Source organism: Condylostylus longicornis, unplaced genomic scaffold (assembly GCF_029603195.1).
Source record: "Condylostylus longicornis isolate FDR11 unplaced genomic scaffold, ASM2960319v2 ptg000016l, whole genome shotgun sequence".
Lineage (NCBI taxonomy): Eukaryota > Metazoa > Arthropoda > Insecta > Diptera > Dolichopodidae > Condylostylus > Condylostylus longicornis.
In genome coordinates, this window is record NW_026577985.1 from 4,982,952 (window position 1) to 4,997,782 (window position 14,831).

Sequence of the window (14,831 nt, forward strand, 5' to 3'; positions counted from 1 at the left end):
GTTGTTATGCTATTTGTTTCGTTATTAAAATTTTTAGTTTATGTATTAATAAAAATAGTAATAAGAAAAATGTAATTTAGATGAAAAATAAAATAAATATTTAAAAGAAAACATTTAAAAACAAAATTTATCTTTTTATTTTCTTTATTATTTTTTTTCAGAAGGAAGGTCAAATAAAATTTTGTGAGCAAATATGTAATTGCAAAATAGGAAAAACACTTTATATAATTGTAATAAATTACATAACACAAAATAATGTAATCATGTTTTAAAATAATTAACTGTACTACTTTATTTAGAGTTTTTGGATATCTTTTCTACAAAAACAAAAATATTTTTTAATTAGTAACCTATTTTGATATTCTTATATCAATTGTCTTAAAATAATTCCGTGGTTTTTTCTTAAAATAATTCAGTTTCATTTTTTGATTAACAAATTGATTTATAGAATATGTACATATGTAATTGTAAAATAGGAAAAAGTAATTTTTTTTTTTTTTTAATCTAATACGTGTACATCAATAATTTTTGTGGTTATTGATATTAATATTTAGTTTGTTTATTGCATATTTCAATTTTGTATTATTGACATCATTGTTGATTGTTTTAAAAAAAATTAGGGATTCCGTGGTTTAATTATGTTTATTGTAAATATTATATACCTGTAATAATAACTATGTAAAAGATATTCTTAAAAATAAATACGTGAACATTTATAAAAATTATTATTTGTATTCACGAAATACATAAATTCACCTGAAATTTTTGTGGTTGATGCATAATTTTATAGACTATTTAATTGTATAATTTATGTGAAAGAGTGTTTTTTTAAATTTAAATTATGTAAATAATATTAAAAATCCTTCTATAAAAGGTACAACATTTTCTTTGTGATAATCATAGTAAGCTAAATTTTAAAGTTAAAACATTAATTTCAAAAAAAAAAATGAGCAACATTAATATCATTGATGACGTCCTTATCATGCCAGCGCAGAAAGGAAGAAGAAGCGACGGAGAAGTAAATGAATCAGCGTCAACATCAGGGCAACACCACAACCAAGAGCGGCAACAGACCCAAGTAATAATACCATCTGCGGCTGATATAGTCAGCTTTTTAAACAGTACAGTGAATGCAAGTGCAGCAAAAAAAACGCTGCTAAAGACGAAGGAATTGGAGGCAAATAAACTATATCATATACAAGCATTGAAAAGGGTGCAATCACCCTATGGGATGAGAGTCATCGTAGAGATGGCAACAAAAATTTATTATCTAAACAAAAAATTGTCTGATACTATATCAGACGATTTTTTAGAAACTTTAAATAAAGAAAAAAAAAAGCCTATGAACCCAATCAATTTTACGGTGCAAGATGTTTTAAGCCAACATAAGCTGGCTTTTAACCAATAAAAAAGTATGTTTGTATATACAAAAAAAATTGTAGAAAAAAATAAAAATTATTTATGAATAAAAAAATATTAAGATGTTTTTATTTTTTATTGTTTTATCTTAATTTTTTCAGGAAAGAGGAGGGAATTTAATGAAAAAATATTAAGATTTTTTGTTTTTTACCTTAATTTTTCAGAATACATATTAATAAATATTCATATAGTAGTCAGATCAATCATTCTTACTTCTGATTCAGGTTATAAGTTAATATCAAACTCTTTGATTCCTTCTACCTCACCATTACTAAGGATTCTCTCCTTTTTAAATTCCTTATGTTCATAACAAGAAATGAATAAATTGCGTGCTTCATATATACCTTGGTACGTGTATCTTATTTTCAATATAAACCCATCATCAAAAACAATTTGAAAATGACGATAAAACACATTATCGCTTTCTATGTAGCCACATATTTCACTTTCTTTTTCCAACAAATCCCTACGAAAATATTCGATTATTTCCTCCGTAATCATTTCTCTTTTCGATTCTATATTTTTAGTCATTGAAGGAGATTTTGTTGTTGTAGATATTTTATTATCTTCCACATCAACAAAATTAGAATTAGAGGTATAATTGTTGGTAGTATTATTAAATGTTATCAATTTAAAATTCAAATCGATTGAAATGCTTTCATTGTTGTTGGGTAGTTTCAATAAAAAAGTGATGTTAACTGTTGGAAAATCTCTTTCCATTTTTATTGGAAAGATTGAAGCACTTGAACAAATTAATGTATGATAATATAAAATTATTTACACAAAAACTGCTTTTGTAACCATTTTATTTAGATTTTGTTATTTGGTAATATTATCTGTCTGAAAAGAAATATTAAAGTCTAAAAATAACTAATTTAAAATGCAAATTTTTATTATAAGGAAATCGTTTTATTTTTATTATCTCAAAATAGAAAAAATTTATTAAGAAATTGACATTGATAATGAACTTATGTCTAAGTATGTATGTAATGAATATTGATAATGATCTTAAATATATTTTAATCTAATTATTTAAAACTACAAATCTTACAATATTACATAGCATGTTTTTTAACATTGAATCAAAAGTTTTGTATATATATTTTAAAAATTGTATTTGCTTTGTATAAAAAGTTGGTAAATATAATATACAAATAAATAGATTTTGAATTTGGCTTATCTTGTTGTTGTTGTTTTTGTTTTTGTTGTTTTCTCAATTTCAACTTTTCAATGTTATCAACAAATTCAACATCTTCGAGATCGCTAAAAGGACAATCTATTGGAAAATGTTCTTTCGTTTGACAATTACTTTTTGCATATGTACTACCAATGATAAATAAATTCCCATCAAACACTTCAATTCGTAAATGATCTTTGGAACCAAATTCGAATTCAGGTCGTAAAATGCTTTCTGGTATACTTTCACAATTTTTCAAACGAAACAATAGAATTCTACTTCCATTTTCTGGTGTAATATATACATCCATAACACAGTTTTCCAACACTGTTGCATTTACTATACTAAAATTGGACCATGCTGCTTCACAAATACAAAATTTTGCATTGTTGTTAATTTTTTCACACCAAAACATGTTTCCATTTTATTTTTATTACTTGTATTGTCGGTTTTAAATTCGAAAACACGATGTTGCTGTACTTATTGTGTTTGTTCTTATATTTAGACAAATATGCAATATTTATGTTGTGTCAATTTTTGAAATTATATATAATTCCATAATTTTTTGGATTTCATAATATTTGAAATAACTAATGCTTACACAATGACATGTACCGGGACCAGTCTCAGCATCATTATCTGACTATACACAATCGCTGAAGTGTGTTCCATGTATACTAACATTAGAACCAATAAAAAAATAATCAATTAACTTCCGAAGATAACGTAAGATGATTCCTTTGTGTTCATGCAATATATGTTTATCAAATTTTGACATGAATTGAAAAATATCTTTTATATTATTATTTTCAGTCTTGATTGAACTCTCTTGCGGTTCGGTAATTTAGATAAAATTCTCTTACTCGTAAAATTCATATTAAACTCTCATATTTCTTTACATATATTACAAGTATATAATTATTTTTGTAATTATACCTACCTTGTCTTTTTAGCACTTTTCCAAAAAATTTTTGAAAAAAAGTGCTTATTAGTTTCACTCTGTCCGTCCGTCCGTCTGTCCGTGTGTCTGTTTACAAAACTTCTACACCCGTGAAGATAGAAAGCTGAAATTTTATACGTACATATATCTTTACTAGAAACTTATTTTCGTAGAACAAAATTTTTATCTATCTCCCCCCTTCTAGAAGTTTTACCCCCCCAAAACATTAAAAATGGCCTTTTTTAACTATTTGTTGCAATGAAACCATAAGCATTTTTGCAATTTTGCAAACGCAGAAAGGTAGCGGCTTGCTTCCCCTAGCGCGGTATACTATAGTTAAACTTGAGAAAAACAAAATGGCCGTTCAAATTTACCGTTATCTACACCCCAGCCTGTAGAAGCTTGAAATTTTAGGAGCTTTTAGACATTAACAAATAGTTCATTTTGTTAGAAGAAAATTTTTTTCCATCTCTACCCCCTCTCAAGTTATCGCCCCTTGAAATTTGTAAAATTTGAATTTTTGACACCCTATATTTCCGAAACCGCAAGTTTTTTCGAATTTCTATAAACGCAAAAAGTTAACGGTAAATTCCATGACATTAAAAAATATAATTATTTTTCTTAACTCATACAATTAAACATTAAAATCGAGCATTATGTTAACCCCTCTTTATATTAATTCTTGCTTTATTTCAAAGACTGCATGTATGCATCATCCTAAATATATGCAATCCTAGAAATAGTTTTGTATATGAATGAAAATAATTTTAATAGTGTGATAGGTATACATAGACTGTATTTAAAAGCAGAATTTTCACTTGTTTAAGGGAAAAGTGCTACAATACAAACCATTGGTTTGACCCAACTTTATTTTCTACTAATTATGCTGAAATAGCATCTAAAAATGATAATATTATGGAAAATGCTAATAAAAAAAATTAGACCATGTGACAATGAAATAGAGAAAAATGATATTGATAATGAAATACAGACTAGTGACAGCAATGAAAACAACAACAACATTGATATTGATAAACAAATGCAAACTAATGGCAGTCAAACAAAAATGCTGGCAATAAAAATAATAACAATGCAGAAATGATAAAATTCCACCAATTACACTACTTAAATCTACAAATAATATTATTAAACCTGAATTAAAAATTATATCAATGGGTGTAAAAATTTTTTGCAATTCCACTACATCATATACAAAAGTATATAATGCTTTGAGCGAACGAAAATGAGAATTCTTTACCTATGAATTTAAAAATAGAAGGCCATTTAAAGCTTTTATGTCTGGAATAGAACATATGGAAGAAAATTAAGTAATGGATATGTTAAACGAAAAAGGCTTAAAATGCACTAAGGTTAAAATCATAAAAAAACTTAAAAAACTTAATACGAAGGTGCCATTGTATTTGGTTTTTTTTTAAAAGAATTCCGTAAAAATGTTCGAACTCAGCAATAATTTCTGCTATATAAATTATACCAGGGTGCGATGGGATTATAAAATTAAAAGTGCTAAAAAAGTAACGCAATGCTCAAATTGCCAAATGTTTGGACACGGGTCAGATTTTTGTAATGTAAAAACTTATTGTGTTATATGTGCGGGTGATCATGCTACAAAAGATTGCAAGGCTGAGCAGGTTAAAAACTGCGTAAATTGTAAAGGTGACCATAGTTCTAACGATCCCGTATGTCCTCTCCGGCAAGCTTACATTAATATAATAAATAAAAAGAAAAATTTAAGAACTAGTAAAACAAAAGTTCCACAATTTTCATTAAATACTAATTATGATTCGAGATTTCCTAAATTTAATTATACACCCGTCCAAAATAATATTAGCAACAATAAATGGAGTAACGTCGTGACTAATTTTCCTAGTACATGCGGCGATTTACAATCTGCATCTAATTCAGATTTGTTTACTACAGACGAGATTAATAAGTTGAATTGTTAACAAAGCTAAATAAATGTTCTAACAAACAGGAACAATTTATGGTAATTACAGAGTTATCTGTTAAATATTTATATAATCATGATTAATACAATTTACAACATAAGATTAATTACATGGGACGCTCGATCGATCCATGGTAAACAAACCGAATTATTCGAATTTATGATCAGAGAAAATATACATATTTGCCTTGTCAGTGAAACTTGGTTGAAAACAAACATTAAAATAGGACATCCTGATTTAAATGTCTATAGAAATGATAGAGTCCAGAAAAGAGGTGGCGGGGTTGCTTTTATTATTTTGAAAACTCCATACCCCAAAGCCACAATATAATACCACAAATTAAAACTAACGTAATAGAAAATATTGGAATTGAATTATTTTTAAGAAATTCTGAAATCATTAAAATTTACGCGACTTATTTTTCAGGCAAAATAATTATAGAGAATGGTATAAAAAATACTAAAAAGGCTAAGGATCTACTATGTTCAAAAATGACGTTTTAAAATTATCAAATTTAAAAGGAAATTTTTTGGTTGGTGGAGACCTAAACTGCAGAAATCGCTCATGGGACTGTTGCAGATCAAATAGTTGGGGAAATATATTGAATGAGCTTCTTATAAAAAATAAGTTTGCATTACTTTATCCACCAGAATCTACATATATACAATACCTTACAATGACAAGGCAAACCCGTCAACATTGGATATTTTTTTGACAAACAAACAGGAAATTATTTCTCAACCTACTACCTTAAATGAACTTTCGTCTGATCATCTACCAGTTTTAGCAGAAATAAATGTAGATGTATGCAGGCATGAGCCTAATTACTTCAACTACAAAATACCAATTGGGATCTGTACAAAAAACATCTGACTGATCATTTTAAAAACTCTACAATTATTGAGCTGAATGATATTGAACAAATTGATACTTCTATATCTATATTTAATGATGCCATATATAACGCAATGAAAATATGTGTACCTGTTAAAAAAATAAAATCGTATAATGAAAAACTACTTCAAAATATATTAATAACAGTAGTATAATAGGCGGGTTCTGGAACACACGGGCAACGGGCAAAAAATTTTTTTTAAGAAAATTTCTCAGAGCATGTAAAAAATTAGGTATGAATGAATGAAATTTAAAATTTTTTGAAATTTTATATTATAAGGGTTGTGTATGCGGGTGGTTTGATATTGTAAATGGGGTGATTTGAATTTTATATGAGGAATGTATTTGGGTGGTTGGAGATTGTATATGGGTGTTATATGATATGGGTGATTTAAAAATATCAGACATGAAATTAAAAAAAAATTATGTAATTTCAAACATTAAAAAAACGGATACGAAATACGGGTTAAGAATATTGGCTACTTTCAAAAGATTTGCAGTATTTTTACCTATAAGAATCAACACACTTACCGATGACGACATGATGAAGTTAAAAACAGCATACGGTATAATTAATAAGGGTCAATTCGGCCGCACATATAAATTAAAATTTATGAAATCCCTAATAAAAGTGGACTCTGAAGAGGATGATGATGATGATGATGACGATGGGCAGAAAAAAATGCTAATCCAAAATGTAACAGATTCTGTTACATCTGATGAAGATAATGAAATAATCATGATATGATATTATTACAGTAGAAATCTGCTCGAGTGAACATAATAAAAACACAGGCTGTTCGTTCTATTGAACCTGTTCACTGTATTAAATGTCAAATAAATTAAACTAAACAGTAGTTTTTAAAGCTTTATTGTTTCGAAAAGTATTCAGTTACTTTTTTTTTAATTTTGTTTTTATTTGAAATGTTGAAAACAATATTTTCTCTTACATGTCTAAGTGTGACTTGGTCGGTTAACAAGATATCGTTGTCTGCAGCCCATTGTATAGTCTTATTTAGCGCTTCAAGGGCTTCATAATCAGAAATTTTTGCTTCAACTGTTTCTATCACATTTTCGGTTAAATTAGTAACCGAATTTGGCTCTTTAACTTCAGTTTTCTGCTATTAATCGCGCACACGGTTGATTTAGCTATACCAAATTTCTTAGATAATGTTGTAACACTTACTCCTGACTCTAAAGATTTTATAATTTTAATTTTTTCATTTAAATTCAAATGTTTTCTTTTAATATTTGTTTTCGGCATTTTAAAAAAACTTGAACACTTTTATTTTATCGAAATTACACTTTAATTGAATGCCATTACCTAACACAATGTATGACTTATATGTTAAATAAACAAAATAATGCTCTCTTTTGTAATTCAACTTGAAAAATCCCGTTACAATGAGAAAAATAAAAAGAATAATATAAAAAAAAACAGTTTTGTAAAATTTGTTCACTATACTGGGCACTTATAAAAATTTTTGTTCACAGTGTAAGGCAGTCAATGCTAAAATTTTTATGTTCACTCGACTGGGAAGTTCATAAAGTCGGGCGTTCACTAGAACAGATTTCTACTGTATTATAATTAATTAAAAAAATAAAAAAAATTAAAAAATAAAATAAAAAACGATAAAAAAAATTTTTTTCATTCATATTGTGGCTTCATTTTTAAAACAATTTCAGTTTTAATTAAAGGTTCAACATATAAATATATATATAAAATGTTGTGTGAAATTTGTGGTAGTGAATTAAAAACAATTAGAAATTTGAGGAGGCATTTAGATATTCATAAAAATAAAGTTGGGTCAAACCAATGGTTTGTATTGTAGCACTTTTCCCTTCAACAAATGAAAATTTTGCTTTTAAATACAGTCTATGTAGTCTATGTACCTATCACACTATTAAAATTATTTTCATTCATATACAAAACTATTTCTAGGGTTGCATATATTTAGGATGAATGATTTATGCAGTCTTTGAAATAAAGCAAAAATTAATATAAAGTGGGGTTAACATAATGCTCGATTTTAAGGTTTAATTTTGTGAGTTAAGAAAAATAATTATATTTTTTAATTTCATGGAATTTACCGTTAACTTTTTGCGTTAATAGAAATTTGAAAAAGCTTGCGGTTTCGGAAATATAAGGTGTCAAAAATTCAAATTTTACAAATTTCAAGAGGCGATAACTTGAGAGGGGGTGGAGATGGAAAAAAAATTTCTTCTAGCGAAATGAACTATTTGATATTGTCTAAAAGCTCCTAAAATTTCAAGCTTCTACAGGCTGTAGTTTGGAAAAAAAACGACATCAAAAATTTGCAAAAAAAGGACTTTAGATAACGGTAAATTTGAACGGCCATTTTGTTTTTCTAAAGTTCAAATATAGTATGCCGCGCTTGGGGAAGCAAGCCGCTGCTTTTCTGCGTTTGCAAAATTTCAAAAATGCTTATGGTTTCATTGCAACAAATAGTTAAAAAAGGCCATTTTTAGGGTTTTGGGGGGGTATAACTTCTAGAGGGGAGGAGATAGGTAAAAATTTTGTTCTACAGAAATAAGTTTCTAGTAAAGATCTATGTACATATAAAATTTCAGCTTTCTATCTTCAAGGGTGTAGAAGTTTTGTAAACAGACACACGGACAGACGGACGGACGGACGGACGGACGGACGGACGGACGGACAGACGGACGGACGGACGGACGGACGGACGGACGGACGGACAGAGTGAAACTAATAAGCACTTTTTTTCAAAAAATTTTTGGAAAAGTGCTAAAAATAGAACTTTTTCATGTGAGATATGTGATAGAAAATTTACTCGAGCAGATACATTACGTATTAATAAAAAAAAATTGCATTTAAAGAAACGAAAGATTGATAGTGTTAACATCGATATTCAATTAAAAAAAAAAAAAATTTATTGTGAGACATGCGAAACAGAAGTTGAAGACTCCAAATGGTATTATCATCTACGGACTAACGCGCATAGAGAAAAATGTGCTTTGATAGTAGATGCGAATATAAAATACATAAAAGGAGGTTTTCGAAACAGAATTGAAACTTACATAATTGAAAATATTGATAAATTTGAACTCTAAAATTTTAAAACGTGAAGGCAATATAAAATATAATTTAGAATTATTTTGTAAATATGTCAAACCGCAGACATTGAATGGTGATGATGACGGTTCTTCTTACCCTGAAACAGATATAAAATCGTTTATGAAAAAAATGAAGTTAATAAATTTGGAACATGACATAGAAAACTTTTTGATTGAGTGCAATGATAGAATTCGGAAATTGATGGATGAATTTCAAGAACGAGAATGTGGTTGGGCTTTATCAGATATTTTACATGTGGAAATTAATATAAATAAATATGAACCAATTTCAGGTTCAAGTTATATTGATTTACCAAAAAAAAACAAAAATAAAAAAACCTGCGTCAAGCATTTTTAAAGGTTTCTCATTCTTCTAATAGAACTAGTTCTTATAAAATTATGTGCAACATTAACCAAGAAGTTATTTTATTAAACGAGAAGATTAGTTTAAACTTTACCGGACTAGAGTTTCCTATGAAAGTTGATGATATTTGTGTGTTCGAAAATTTGAACCCAAATATTAGTATAAACGTTTTTGGGTTAGATGAAAAGTTCAATGTTATTGGGCCATATTATCATACAAAATTAATTAAAACTAATCACATTAATTTATTGTTGATTGAAAAAGAAGAACGTTTTCATTATGTGTGGATAAAGAATATCTCTAAATTATTAGTTAACAAAATTACCAAACATAAAGGAAGAATATATATGTGTTCAGGATGTTTATTACATTTTAACTCACAATCCATTTTGGAAAAACATAAACATGAATGTAATAAAATTGTAACAAGGCTTCCTACAAAAGAGAGTGAAATTTTAAAATTCAAAAATTATTATCAGCAACTTGATGTTCCATTTGTTATATATGCTGATTCAGAATGTATTTTGGAAAAAATTCAAGGTTGTCAACAAAATCTTGCTATATCATCAACAACAGATATAGAATTGCATACACCAATTGCCTTTTCATATTTCATTAAATGTTCTTTCGATTCAAGCTTGGATAAATACAGAAATTTTAAAGGTAAGTACATATAATAATAACATATTTTTTAAATGAAATGTGGTTTCAAAATGCAATATATATTATATATTTATATATATTTTTAGGTGAAAATTGTGCAGATGATTTTTTGAAAAACTTAATAGGAGATTGCAGTGATTTATTTGAAAACTATATTTTGAAAAAGAAGCCCATGATACCGCTTACAAAGGAACAAATAACTCAAAATTTAAATACAAAAGTTTGCCATATATGTGAGGAGGAAATTGAATTGGAAGATGATGAAGTATATGATCATTGCCACTTAACTGGGAAATTTAGAGGAATTTCTCATAATAAATGTAATCTTAGCTATAAGTTAAAACATTTTTTTCCAATATTTTTTCATAATTTTTCTAATTACGATTGTCATATTTTATTTAAAAGTTTAAATTGTGTTCATGGATCAATTAATGTAATTCCTTTAAACAAGGAAAAATATATTTCTCTAAGCAAATGTATTAAATCGGATTATAGTGGTAAATATTTCACATTACGATTTTTAGATTCTTTTAGATTTTTGGGTTCAAGTCTTGTTAGTTTAGGTAGAAATTTAGAAGATAATCAATTAATTAATGTTAGAAATCATTATCCTGATAATATAAAATTTAATTTAATGAAAAATAAGGGGATATTTCCATATAATTATATGGATTCCTTAAGCAAGCTAAATGAACAAATGTTCATTTCGCTTGCCACCTCAAGAAGCTTTCAAAAATCAAATTTTAAATTCAGAATTTTCAGATCTAGAATACCTTCACGTGAAAAAAGTATGGGAAACTTTTAATTGCAAAACATTATGGGAGTATTTAGAACTTTATCTTAAAACAGATAACAGTTTTAAAACAGTTAACTGACATATTTGAAAATTTTAAAAAAACTTGTAAAAAAATTTATAATTTAGATCCCGCACACTTTTCTCTTAGTTTAGCTTGGCAAGCGATATTAAAATATACAAAAATAGAGTTAGAATTATTAACAGACATAGAAATGTTAAAGTTTTTCCAAAAAGGAATACGAGGAGGTATTTGTCAATGCCCTTGTAGATATGCAAAAGCTAATAATAAACATATGACTGATTTTGTGCAGAAATTGATAGTCAATATTTATTTTATTGTGATGCAAACAATTTATATGGTTGGGCAATGTCAAGTTATCTTCCCGTAAGTTCATTCAAATGGGTTAATAATTTCTCTAATATTGATGTTCTCAGTATAGCAGAAATTGGATATGTGCTCGAAGTTGATTTGAAATATCCACCTGAATTGCACGATAAGCATAAAGATCTACCATTTTGCGCTGAAAATAAAGTTCCACCAATAGGCAAATTAAATAAGCTAATAACAGATTTAAATGATAAAAAAAATACATAATACATTATAGAAATTTAAAACAATGTTTAAAAAATGGTCTCATTTTACAACATATTCATCGGGTAATTGAATTTAAACAAACAAATTGGTTAAAAAATATATCGATCTTAATACAACTTATGATAATAGAATGAATACTAATAATCTTTCCGATAAAAACTTTTTTAAATTAATGAATAACGCAGGTTACGGAAAAACAATGGAAAATGTAGAAAAGAGAAAATTAATAAAAATAGCTTCTTCATGGGAAATAAAGGTAAACGTTTAGGTGCGAGAGCTTTAATCGCAAGGCAAAATTTTCACAGTATCTCCCAATTTACGGAAGATTTGGCAGCTATACAATTAAATAAAATGGAAATTTTATATGACAAACATATACATATAATTTTATATTTAGGATTTACTACACTTGAACAATCAAAGATATTAATGTACGATTTTCATTATGAATACATGAGGCCTAAATTCGGTGAAAATGTTAAAATTAATTATATGGACACTGATAGTTTTGTTTATAGTATAAATACTGATGATTTTTATAATGATATTTATCCTGATGTAATGGACACTTCCTGTAATCCTATAATAATCCTATCCTATTAATAATGTATATAATTTTCCTTGTGTTAATAAAAAAATGATAGGTTTGTTTAAAGATGAGGATAATGGAAGAATTATGAAAGAATTTGTAGGTTTAAAAGCAAAAATGTATATGATTGATGTTAGTAATATCAAACCTATTAAAAAAGTAAAGGGTATAAAAAAAACTGCTGTAAACGATTTAACTAATGATGGTTTTAAAAATTGTTTTTTTAATCATGATATAGTAGTAAGAACATGTTTATATTTAAAACTAAACTTCATACAATGTACACCCAAATGAAGTAGCATTATGTCCCAATGATGATAAAAGATTTATATTAGATGACAAAGTTAACACTTTAGCCTGGGGACATTATAAAATAGCCTAATTAAAAACAAAATATTTTATATATATATATATATATATATATATATATATATATATATATATTGTTACGTCACCACCATGTTTTACTCTGCATGACACGCTGAGTAAAACAGAATTGCCCGGGCATTCATCAATAAATTCAAATAAAGATTGCCCTCTACCGTTTCGTTTCAATAAATAAAACCTTTACTTTAACATTTACTTGTTGTTATTTTTGACTAATAAATGACAACTTTTTCTTTTAACGTAATACGTTATGTAATATCCATTTGCAATTCATCGAACTACCTAAATTTTAATTTAATTGTAATGAGACACTAGCATTGCGCAAGTAATTATAAAAAAAATAAAAAAAAAACATTTTTATTAGAATAATAAATTTTAAATAATAAGTGAAAATTGCCAATCAAGCAATTTTCACTTTTAATAAAAAATAGTATTGGAAATAAAATCGTGGATAATTTTTAAGTAGTTAGTTCGTAAGTGACCGCCAGTGGAAATGATAATCATAATAATAATAATAAAAGCTTTAAAATAAAAAAAATTTAAAAAAGAATTTTGAATAAAGAAAAAATTCCACAGGTAAAAAAGAGCAAATTTTTATGCGCAACCTTTTGAAATACGTAAGTATATATATATATATATATTTTGTTAAATATATATATACATATATATATATATTGTTAAATAAAATATTCAAAACATGTAATAATGATTATTTTTAATTTATTACAGTACGCTATTTATACAGATTCTGTCAGAAGAAAAATTAAAAATGTAAAAAACAAATACATAGGTAAATAAAAAGAAATCTTAATTTTTTCCTTACATAAGTCTTTATTGAACCAATTCTTTATACATTAAAAAATTTTTTTATTTTTGTTACAGACTTTCATTGATTATCGGTTTTCATTTAGATTTTTTGTTGTGTTGATTGTTATGATTTTCTTTCTGATATTGTTGTTTTAGGGCCTTTCCCAGTATGTCAAATGCATGCAACTGACGTTAGTCATGAATCCCAAGGCAACATGACACTAGCGTCATAAATCCCAACATATGTTGCTAACGCAATTGATTGTCATTTTAGTTTTTTTTCGCATGTTTTTAAAGGCTATTGCATAAGTGATTTGTTGATCTTTTTATATTGTTAAAGTTGATTTTTTATGTTATAAAATGAATGAAGAAAACAAGTATTTTATTTAAAAATATGTATGTAAGTAAAATAGTTTGTCAATTTTTTTTGTAGTAGCGAAGAATTTTGGAATAAGGAGATGACTATGTTATTGGTAGCAACACGATTGAAATACGAAAACCAGTTTAAGTCAGGAAAGCGCAAGTTTAGTGTTCTATGGAATTCAGTCGTAAATGAAATTAAGACTATTAGCTCAGATTTCCATTTTGAAAAAAAAGCGTGCAAAATAAAATTCACCAATCTGCTAACCACTTATAAGCGGATCAAAAAGCGGAATAAATTAAGTGGCAGAAATGCTTCTGTGTGGCCGTATTTTGAATTATTTGATGAGGTGTACGCTGTTTCACATTTTGTAAGTCCACCACAGGAAAACTAGTTTCGAGACATTTGATACACAAGAAGACGATATTGAACCAGCTGGGAAAAAAACAAAAAAAAAAATGAAATATTTGAGTTTTTGAAAGAAGAAGCTGAGAAAGAAGAAAAGCGCCATCAAGAGTTGGTTGAAATTGAAAGGGAAAGATTAAAAGTATTAAGAAGTTTAAGAGAGCTTTTCCACTCAAACACTGAAAATGAATTATAAGAGCCAATTATGAATTTCGATATATACTAAATCGTTAAGTTTCATTTGTAAACTACGTATAAAATTTTATGCTGATTGAACTTTCTATTAGGAAATTAGAATTTCGCGATGTATAAAATCATCTAAGTACATAAATTTTTATTTTGAAATTTGTTTTTGTTGTGGTAATTTAAAA

The 14,831-nt window shown here is 26.9% G+C and overlaps 1 protein-coding gene across 1 annotated transcript; it reads left to right on the forward strand.

Annotated features, from left to right (window-relative positions):
* Positions 1-8,121: 8,121 nt before the first annotated feature.
* On the forward strand, positions 8,122-11,911 carry LOC129605966 (uncharacterized). The gene is made up of 7 exons (XM_055516006.1): positions 8,122-8,199; positions 9,558-9,792; positions 9,843-10,520; positions 10,607-10,856; positions 10,926-11,308; positions 11,443-11,562; positions 11,628-11,911. The coding sequence occupies exons 1-7, from the start codon at positions 8,122-8,124 to the stop codon at positions 11,909-11,911; spliced, it is 2,028 nt and encodes a 675-aa protein (XP_055371981.1).
* Positions 11,912-14,831: the final 2,920 nt, after the last annotated feature.

Bases quoted from the DNA above. Each gene is read 5' to 3' on its own strand.
- LOC129605966 (XM_055516006.1), top strand. From the start codon at position 8,122: ATGTTGTGTGAAATTTGTGGTAGTGAATTAAAAACAATTAGAAATTTG. The intron at 9,793-9,842 runs GTTATATTGATT...ACCTGCGTCAAG, and splicing joins TGAACCAATTTCAGGTTCAA to CATTTTTAAAGGTTTCTCAT. The intron at 10,521-10,606 runs GTAAGTACATAT...ATATATTTTTAG, and splicing joins TAAATACAGAAATTTTAAAG to GTGAAAATTGTGCAGATGAT.